The 10,080-nt window shown below is 36.7% G+C and overlaps 1 protein-coding gene across 1 annotated transcript in view; it reads right to left on the reverse strand.

The window, feature by feature from the left end:
* The window catches only part of CCDC138 (coiled-coil domain containing 138), a 27,238-nt gene that overhangs the window by 15,043 nt on the left and 2,115 nt on the right, over window positions 1-10,080 (reverse strand). The window contains exons 3-10 of the mRNA XM_015819823.2: window positions 9,108-9,237; window positions 8,821-8,939; window positions 7,197-7,375; window positions 6,931-7,089; window positions 5,980-6,099; window positions 4,226-4,303; window positions 4,033-4,137; window positions 2,402-2,566 (exon numbers count right to left, since the gene is read on the reverse strand). Coding sequence (XP_015675309.1) covers window positions 2,402-2,566; window positions 4,033-4,137; window positions 4,226-4,303; window positions 5,980-6,099; window positions 6,931-7,089; window positions 7,197-7,375; window positions 8,821-8,939; window positions 9,108-9,237 — 1,055 coding nt within the window. The remainder of the gene's footprint in view (window positions 1-2,401; window positions 2,567-4,032; window positions 4,138-4,225; window positions 4,304-5,979; window positions 6,100-6,930; window positions 7,090-7,196; window positions 7,376-8,820; window positions 8,940-9,107; window positions 9,238-10,080) is intronic.

Here is a 10,080-nt window from a genome sequence, read left to right on the forward strand (position 1 = left end):
CCTCCCACTCCTAACTCACCGAGACGCCGCAGCATGATACCGTGGTCCACGGTATCAAAAGCCGCTGAGAGGTCCAAAAGAACAAGGACAGAGGAATAACCCCTGTCCCGGGCCCTCCAGAGATCATTAACCAACGTGACCAATGCCGTTTCCGTGCTGTGTCCCGGCCTGAAGCCCGACTGGTATGGGTCTAGATAGTACAAAGGCCTAAATTCTTTTGCGCTCAGCCTTTCTTATGGTCCAACTTTCACAGCCATACATTGCAACTGGGAAAACCATGGCCTTGACTATACGTACTTTTGTTAGCAGGGTGATGTCTCTGCTTTTTAGTATGCTGTCTAGATTTGCCATAGCTTTCCTCCCCAGGAGCAAGTGTCTTTTAATTTCTTGGCTGCAGTCCCCATATGTGGTGATCTTGGAGCCCAGGAAGATAAAATCTGTCACTACCTCCATTTCTTCCCCATCTATTTGCCAGGAATTGAGAGGGCCGGATGCCATGATCTTGGTTTTCTTAATGTTGAGTTTCAAGCCAACTTTTGCACTCTCCTTCTTCACCCGCATCAAGAGGCTCTTTTGTTCCTCTTCACTTTCTGCCATTAGAGTGGTATCATCTGCATATCTTAGGTTGTTGATATTTCTCCCGGCAATCTTAATTCCAACTTTTGATTCATCTAGCCCTGCCTTTCTCATGATGTGCTCTGCATGTAAGTTAAATAGGCACGGTGACTGTCTTTTTCAGTGAACATTCCAGTTTAAATTATATCAATCTCACTTAATCTGTAATAAGTCTACTTTTACTAGCAATTTCTAACCTAGTGGTTTGTCATTGCCTTGAGCCTTGGGATTTGGCTAGGGTCACTGATCCAGGAATTAACTTGGACTTTTTCAGATCAGCCAAGATCAGCTATCACTTATCTGGGCTACAAACTGTATTGAGGACAACATTGTAGGGGCATATAGTGTTTTGGCCGTCACTATTTTGCATAATGAAAACCATTTGGATCTGTATTTGTTTATGATGCCTGTTGATATAGCAACATATCATTATGGAATGAGGGTATTCTTTATGCAGGGAAGTTTTACATCCTCCTTGAAATTCCTGTACTAGGAACATAAGCTGGATTGCAGGGTTAATAACAGAAGCCTGGTAATAAAATCTGTACTGCAGCTAACACATACTTTTCTGAGAGATAGTATGTTTGGCCTTATGCTGCCATTAATAGATTTTAAACATTTTCGGTATGCAGCTTGATTGAGAAATAAAAAACCCTACTAAACTCATTCTTCTGGCATTATCACAACTTTTTTTATTATAGAAGAACACAGGAAGAAGCTTACTTGGGCCTGTGTGGAATGGATGGTGTAAGACAGGGGTTCCCAACCCCTGGTCCGTAGCATGTCAACAAGCGGGCCGCGCAAACAAGCAAAGCTCCATCCTCGGGATGCAGGCAGCATTCAAAACCACACCCCCTCTGGTCCATGGAAAAAACTTTCTCCATGGCACTGGTCCCTGGTGCCCAAAAGGTTGGGGACCTCTGGTGTAAGGCTATGCATGCTGAATTAGAAACAAGTCCCACTACAACCAACCGGGTTACTTTTAGGCAAGCATGTTTAGCACTGCAGCTAATGAACATGTATGAGCACTTTTGTTTTGCAATTTTCTATCTTAAGTAACCATTACCTCTGGTTTAAAAAAAAATCTTAAATGATACATCAGAATTAATTAACTTGAGCTAGATGAATGAAATCCAAATCATAGGGAACCAGATATGCTAGTTACATATCATGAAACATACCTGCATACTAAACATTCATCTGAAGATACACCTATAAGCATGGATCCCTTGTTTTAGATCAGATTTCCCCAATTTTCTGGGTTGGCAGCCGGGAGGGGATGGTTCTGTGGGAGGGGCACGCAAGTTTGTGTGCATGTGCACGAGCACCCATTGCTCATGTGAGGCGGAGAGCATCTGTGATGCTCGCGCAAGCACCCGCAACATTCGAACGAATGGGGCTGAGTGCCTGCACCGCTCACGTTAAGTGGGGACACGAGCCTTGACGCTCACACAAGTGGGGCCGTGAGTGCCCGCAATACTTGCGCAAGTGTGGCTCCGAGTGCTCATGATGCTCGCGGGAGTGGGGTTGCATGTGCATGCACGAGCACCAGCCAGCCACTCATGCAGCACAGTTGCGAATAGACCATGGACCGGTAGTGGGTTACAGCCCACAGGTTGGGGGCCCGTTTTAGATAACGGGCTTTCTAATGAAAGTAACATGAAGATCTTAGGATCTATAATATGAAATCATTCTATTTAATCAACAGAGTATTTTAATACACCAGTACCGAACATACAAATAATACCAATATACCTTTTTTTTACATTGTTGGAAAAAATTCTACCTTGACACATTTCTCCTGTGTATAGTTTATGCTGGAAGCAAGTGTTCCCGTTAGCTTGTGAATGTTTTCTTTCTCTTCCTCAACAATCAATTTGCATAGGTGCTGCTCTGAGATCCAGTCCATTAATACCGTTAACAAGTTATAGACATGTGAATTAAGTGGTAACTGCCAAAAAATAAAACACAGAAAGGAGATTTGAAAATATCTTTACTATAAGATTATATTGACAGGATGTGCCAATTTGTATGTTTGGCTGTGCAACACATATCCAGTTTGGGTCACCTGTTCCCAAAGTGCATGGAAATCATAGATGGTACTGGTAAAAAAATGAGAAGGGAAATGTTCTTCCAACTTCATATGCATGGATAATACATCCTGTAATACTGAAAATGTAGCTGATGATGGTAATTGGGAGTAGAATTTCTGTTGCTAAGTAATAGGCTCATTAAGTGATGCCATGTGACCACATTGCTCAGTGCTGGTAATTCCAACAATCCCAATTGCCATTGTTACTCCAGGATATAAGATGGGAAGAGGCAGTAGCCCCATGCAAACTGGTCAGTGTATAAGAGCTTGTGATGTTATGTGAGAAAGTTTAGAGGGAGGATAGAACTTTTAGATTTTGTCAGTAGATTCGCACATCAGATTGAGCCATTGCTTCTTTTTAATTTCATACTTTAATTCTTTTTACTTGCTATTTATGATATTCCTCAACTTACATTTATATTTCTTCAATCAACGTTCTACCAGTATCTGCAGGTCACAAATTCCACCACCCATTTTATTATCTTTAATACACAAGCAACATAGATTCATCTACTAGCTCTAATTTTTCATCACTAATGGGCAATCAATCCCTCTATTCTCCTGTCAAGCACATTTACCTGAGCCTTTGATATTTTTTTTCATATTTATACTCTTCATTGCATCATATAATTTGTCTAGCATTCCCTGAAAATTGCTTGAGGTGTCGGGCATCAACACAAAAGTACACAGATATTAACTGCCAAACCAGCACACTGCATTATTTGTGTTTTTAACCATCACACATCTTTGTCTCTCTCCCTGCTCACTGCTGAACCATTTGTGAAGCTTTCCATTTCTTTTCATGCATCAGTTTAATGTTGGTTGGGACTTGATTGCTAGAGGCAAAGGGATTTATATATACAGCAATCAATCTTCGTATTTGCAAAAAGCATTCTGTAATTTAAGCATATTCTCCAAATCAATAAATGTATGCAAAGATTTTAATTTCAAATTTCTTTAGCTCTTGATCTTTTTAACTTCTTTCTTCCTTAAACATATATGCATAGTTGATACATAATGTATATTAATGATGTAAGATATCATTAGCTTATTAAAAAAAGAAACTATTTGGCATTTTTTTTAAAATGATCACTAGGAATTCTGAGAATACACTGATTACCTTCAATAATACAAACGAACATAATTCAATATCTTATGCATACAAATAGTCAGTATCCACAAGGTGTCTGATATACAATATAAAAAGGACAATTATATATTTTATATGCGCAGCCGCCCTTTCCACTCTCACACAAAATAAGGCTGTCTGACTTTAAAATTCTGAGTTGGGGCCTTGAGTGCTTTATAGAATTTGCCTTACTTACTTTATAGGCCTTTGCTGATGCTATTGCTCTTTCTGACTTCACAGGTTTACGGTCTTGGAATGTGGGTTCTTTAGATCTCTGCACTGATAAAAATTCATGCTTTCTCTGAAATAGGTCAGAGAGACAATATGTAAGATTTCTGATGTGGAGTGGGCAGAGAGCAAAGGTAACAAAAGCTAAGATTAAATATTACCTGCAAATTCTCTAAACGAGCCTGTACTTTTCGAGACTGGACTTCAAGCTTCTTGTTTTGCTCAGTCACATTACTTAACTAAAAATAGGGAGAAAATGTTGAACCAAAGCTTAAAATTAAATATTTCTATTATATAAAATCTTCTGTTTCTCAAGAAACGAATCCCGAACCAAAGCACTGATTATGTATAGCTTTTCTTTCTGACATGATAAAAAACTCATCCAAAGTTCTATACTCATCTAAAAAGGGCTGACTTCACATAAGCAATTTGACCAGAGTCCAAAATCACCTAGCTACATCACCCATCGGTATGGAGATCAAAATCCTGCTACCAAGAAATTCTGATTTCAATCCTAAATATATTCAAAGCACATTTATCTAATGGTATGTTTTACTGAAACTATCAAGGATTTTATTCTTCAGAACTGTAGTTAAAGACTATTTCACATATATTTTCACATTTCCAACATTATATTGCCACAATAAATCAAATGAATCTTTATTATAGTCAAAGACTAACATAAGGGGGCATATTGCACATAATAAACATTTTAAAAAATAAAACAAAAGTGAAAAAACACACAGAAACGTATGAGACATAAAAGATATAACAATATAAAAAGTAAAAAAATCTAAAAGAAGTTTTAAAGAGCAAAAATGTAGAAAGTATAAAAAATATGGATTGTCTAAATTAAAATATATCAGGCAGAGGGTATAAAAGGTATAAAAAGTGAATGGAAGGAGAGGTGAAAACATTAAGAGAACACAAGGAAGCATTAAATGTTAACACATAAAAGGCCATACGTTAGGTGACAGAGCACCCCAATATGGCAGACCAGGTACAGCCTGAATGTAATTCATAATGCTGAGCCCCAGATACAACCCAGAGTTAATCATCTGACAAATTTTGAGCGCACAGAACAGAATCTGGCAATGGTTGTCTGTTATTGCAAAGTCAGTATCTGAAAACAATGGAATGGGGTAAAATTGTCCTGCGCACTCAAAGTATTTATGTAGTAGTGGCAGGATGACAGTAGCGTGAACACCTCTAAGGTACAAACATTGGAGAAGCACACATTCTGTTGTCTCCGCATGTCAAAGTCACAAGGGCACTGCTGCTCCAAGTAGGGAGATTTCTTATTTTGATCTTCAAGGATGCCTGAGGGGAGGGGAGTGCCTGACCTTGTGCCACAGGAGTTACAGACAGTTTAAGGTACGGCATGGGGAAGTCAGAATACTTGTTGGAAACTCTGGTAAGAAATCTTGGGCCCCTGGCTAGGCTCGACTGTCCATGTTGATTACACCTTTCCTAAAGTGCTTTGAAAGCTACTTGAAAACATCTAATAAGTAGCCATAATTGGTTAAAGCTGCCTGTGATGTGTTTTGTCCTTTTCAACTACTGCAGATGTTTCCAATCTGCAATGAAAACATGAGCACTTTGCCCATTGCTAAAATATATTAAACTGTAAGATTATGATAATTAGAAAACTTTAAATTTCAGACAGAAGAGCTTAAATAATGAAGACTATTAAGTTACAGTAATTCAAACACTATTTTTTTTAAAGATACCATTATGTATTAGAGTTAAAATACATTGATCTTCCTGACAACTATATTCTTAAAACAGCATAATCTGTAGTTATTTGCCACTGTCATCATTGTCACATATTAATACTTCATATTAAAAACAATAACCTTCTATTTATAGCATTTATTAATGCCAGATTAATGATTCTGTTAAAACTGTTAATTGCCTGTTTTTTTAAGGTGTCATTCAGCTCCTTTAGTGTTTCAAATGATGTCTTCAGCCTTTTGTTCTCCTTTGTTTTTTCTTTCAAGGCATCGGATAACTGCTTTATTTCAGCTCCATGTTGCTACAAACCAAAATAAGAACTTTTAAAATAGGATTACCTACGGTTTTCAAAAAAACATTGTAAATCATATAAGCATATAAGACAGACACAATGCAATATATAAGGAAATAAATAATTGTACCACCCAGCGCTTTCTCAAATAAAAATCTAATAGCCTCAAAATCAAAAAAAGAAAAAGATAAACATTCTAAAGGAAGAGGAAACTTAATTTTCTTTGAGTAACCCTTTTCTGTCAACATTCTGAAATACAGTTCTCCCTGCTGTAGGGCAGAAAAACTGGCTAACAGACCACTGGGGGGGGGGGGAAAGGAAAAACAAACAAAACAAACAAAACAAAACCTCATAGTTATGTTAAAAGAATCAATAAGATTGAATTCTTATGCATGCATGTTAGGTATATCACACTCTCTAGGTACACATGAGCATACATACAACTACCCTAGCTGTATAAGCTTTACCATCAATCCTAATCTTGCTAACACGGAAGTCTTTCATTTTCTCTCCTCATAACATAATCATTTAGTACCTCTATATCCTCTGATTAGCCAGAGGTTTGTTTTTCAGTCCACTTCCACTATTGATGCCCTATATTTAATGTTTTTTGTAAATTACCCAGGAAAAGGATTTTTTTATTCTAGGAACAGGGAGCTGATATATTACAGTGGGGCCCAAATCCCCAGCTGCACTGCTTTCACAACTGCCTGGGCAATGCTGATGTCTAAGGACACTTTCTCTTATGTCTATCTGAAATGTCTACGGTATAAAATACAGCCTATGTGTTTGTTAGAATAATTTTCTCAAATTTAACAAGAATTTTGTAAGTAGGGATACCTCCTTCACAATTTGAAATTTTGTATGAACTTCCTCTTCAACCCCCTTTATCTTGGTCAAAGCAGCTTCATGCCTATAAAGCTGGACTTCCCGTTCAGCTATGAAGCATTCTCTCTTTTGAAGTTTCAAAGCATACTCTTGCTGACTTAATTTTTCTTGCTGCACCATAAAAGACAAAAGAACCAACAGCAATATATAGCAGTATCTGCTGATATTGGAAAGAAAATGAAAACGAACCAATACTTGAACCATTCTTAATATTTTACCTGTAGCTTCTGATGGATGATAGATAATTCATGGTAAATTTGATTGAACTGAGGTGTTACCATGCTTTCCCCATTCAATTCCTGGGTTTCAGAAATGCTCACACTATCTCTTACTGCATCACCATCATTATTATAATCACAATAAGCAGCCACTCTTAAAGTGGATGGCAGAGTAATATCTAATAGATGAAAATGGAAGCAGCATTATCAGCATTATATTCCTCTATTTTATAAAAGCCATTACACAATATTTTTTTCATTATGGAAAGACTGTATGCTGGTTATGTGACTGGCCCCTTTTCCAGATGATGACATAGGAGGCAGGGTTGTACCTGTCAGTTCACATTATGAATCATTATTAACCTACTCTGTAAACAGGGAAATCTAACATTTGGAGATAGTTCAAAAGAATTAAACAACATAATTAAATCTAAAAGCTTAGCCATGAATATATAGGAACCAAAATGTTGCCCAATTATTTATTTTATAGATTCTACTTTTTAGCAAAGCTTCCTGCAAGGTACCTTAACATAGAAAATTATTAACAGAATACAAATTAAAACAATAGCAAAACAATGTAAGTACAGCAAAATTAAATAATTGAACATGCCAGATTTCACCAAGGAAAGAAAATCCTATAGGTGCTGAAATTTATATTCTTTTTCCCTTCATCCCAAAGCAACTGGGGCACTTCTGTGGATCTCCTTGATTTCTTAACCAGTGTGTTTGATATATATATGCATCTGATTAATGTAGAATTCCTTAGGAATGCCAAATCTTCTCTCCACTTATGCGCGTGCCAAATAATAGTAGCAATCTCATCTCTGAAATCTCAGGTTGTCACCTGAAATCTCTCAAGATTTGTGTTCTGGGTGAAATTGTGAAATTTTAGTGAGATTTTTTTTAACTGGATGCAAATATGTGCAATGAAATTGTGCATGATTTAGTATGCCCATGGCAGTTACACCACCTTTTTAAGCTGCTCTATCCTTTGACTTAGAATACAACCCATTCTTGACACAGCTTTAAAAGTACTCAAAATTGCTGTTAAAAAATAAACAAGAATCCAACCCTGAAAGTATCAAGAATGATTTCCATTTGCTCTTATAACTTTCTCAGAATGGAAAAAAAGACTTATTTTTTTCCTCCATTCTGACAAGTCTTGGACATGATCAACTAAATAACTTGTATGATTGTTTTGTTTAGAAAGGTAGATAAAATGAGCTATATAATTAGTACAACAAATCAGTGTTTTGCTATTCTGCAAAACACAAACTTAGTGAAGAAATTTGTCAATTTAGAACACAAGATACTCTACCTCTTGTCTGGAACTAAGAGCAGATATTTTCTCCTTGATGGAATAGCAACAATTTGTCATAACTAAATCCTGGAAATCTTAATATGGTGAAAAATGGAGTCTCCATGAATGAAATGCAAATGTGAATTAAAGGAGGGCACAAGGGAACAACTTAGAATGCAGTTCATCTTGCATAGAGTGACACCAATGCTGCAATTAAAAGGCTAAAACAACGTAGCAGGATCAAGCCAATGATACATTCTGCATAATTTCAGATGTGAAGATGTTATTTTGCTCAGGTTGTGCTAGAAATAAGTAACTGAATACCTGTTTCTGAATATATGCCTTCACTTTGGATTTCACCATTTCCAAGAAAATCTCCAATTGGTTCTGGCTGTATATGAGGCTGGTTTGAATCATACAAAGAATCCAACTCGTCATCTGGCCTAACAAACACAATTATCATGGTGAAGTACATACAGTATAAGACAATGCTAGAATCACCAGAAAAATTTAGTACTTCACAGGAAGTTACTGAACTGAATTATTAAATGACCTTATAGGTTATGCATTATAAAAGAATGTATGTTTCAAAGAGTAAAGAGATTTCTTACCAAGCTAAGTTTTTCAAAGTTTTTGAGGAATCCAAAAATCTTCTATTATGCTTTCTTCTGCAGTATAGAAGCTTTGATTGTGAGGAATTTATCAGTATAGATGCAACTGTATCATCAAGTGAGTTATCTCCTGTGAGGAAACTTTACTGAATTAGTTAGAACCATCATTAATTAATTACAGAAGAGCATCACTGAATTAATTATGGAATGTTTTGAACTGTAAAACAGCAAACAAATAAAGATAAAATGCTATTAAATGAAGACATATACCTCAACTGTGCATATTGCCAATTTCTTTGATTTAAAGGAAATTGTATACCCTTCCTTAATCTTCCAGAGTAGAACTGAGAGGCACCATGTTGGGATGTTCCATCTTACCAAAGTGCCACTCCATCCATGGGAGATCACTACTGGTTAAAAGCCTGTTTCTTACCTCTCTTTGCAAGATAGCCAAGTAAAATATCTTCCCCCCCCATATCATCCCAGATTTTTTTTTTGGGAAGGTGAGGCACTTCCTAAGTAAACAGTAAAATGGGGTGTGAAAAGGTATCTTTCTTTTCATCATTTTAGTCATTGTCTATCCACTGCAGGATGAAGGCCTCTTTTGCATGTTTCCAACCAATATGGTCTTTCTCTTATTGTGGCTAAATATGTCCTCCCTAAATTCTTGATGGTGCTTGTGTATTTTCTATAAAGCAACTGATTGCATTATATGATTGCTCCATATCATTAAGCATTTTATTTGACTGGTCTTTGGTTATAATAATATTTGATTAATAATAATAATAATAATAATAATAATAATAATAATAATAATAATAATAATAATAGTAAAGTTGGAAGGGACCTTGAAGGTCATCTAGTCCAACCCCCTGCTCAGGCAGGAAACCCTATACCATTTCGGACAAATGGCTGTCCAGTCTCTTCTTAAAAACTTCCAGTGTTGGAGCATTCACCGCTTCTGGAGGCAGAT

Source organism: Protobothrops mucrosquamatus, unplaced genomic scaffold, assembly GCF_001527695.2.
Source record: "Protobothrops mucrosquamatus isolate PMUCROS unplaced genomic scaffold, P.Mucros_1.0 scaffold995, whole genome shotgun sequence".
Lineage (NCBI taxonomy): Eukaryota > Metazoa > Chordata > Lepidosauria > Squamata > Viperidae > Protobothrops > Protobothrops mucrosquamatus.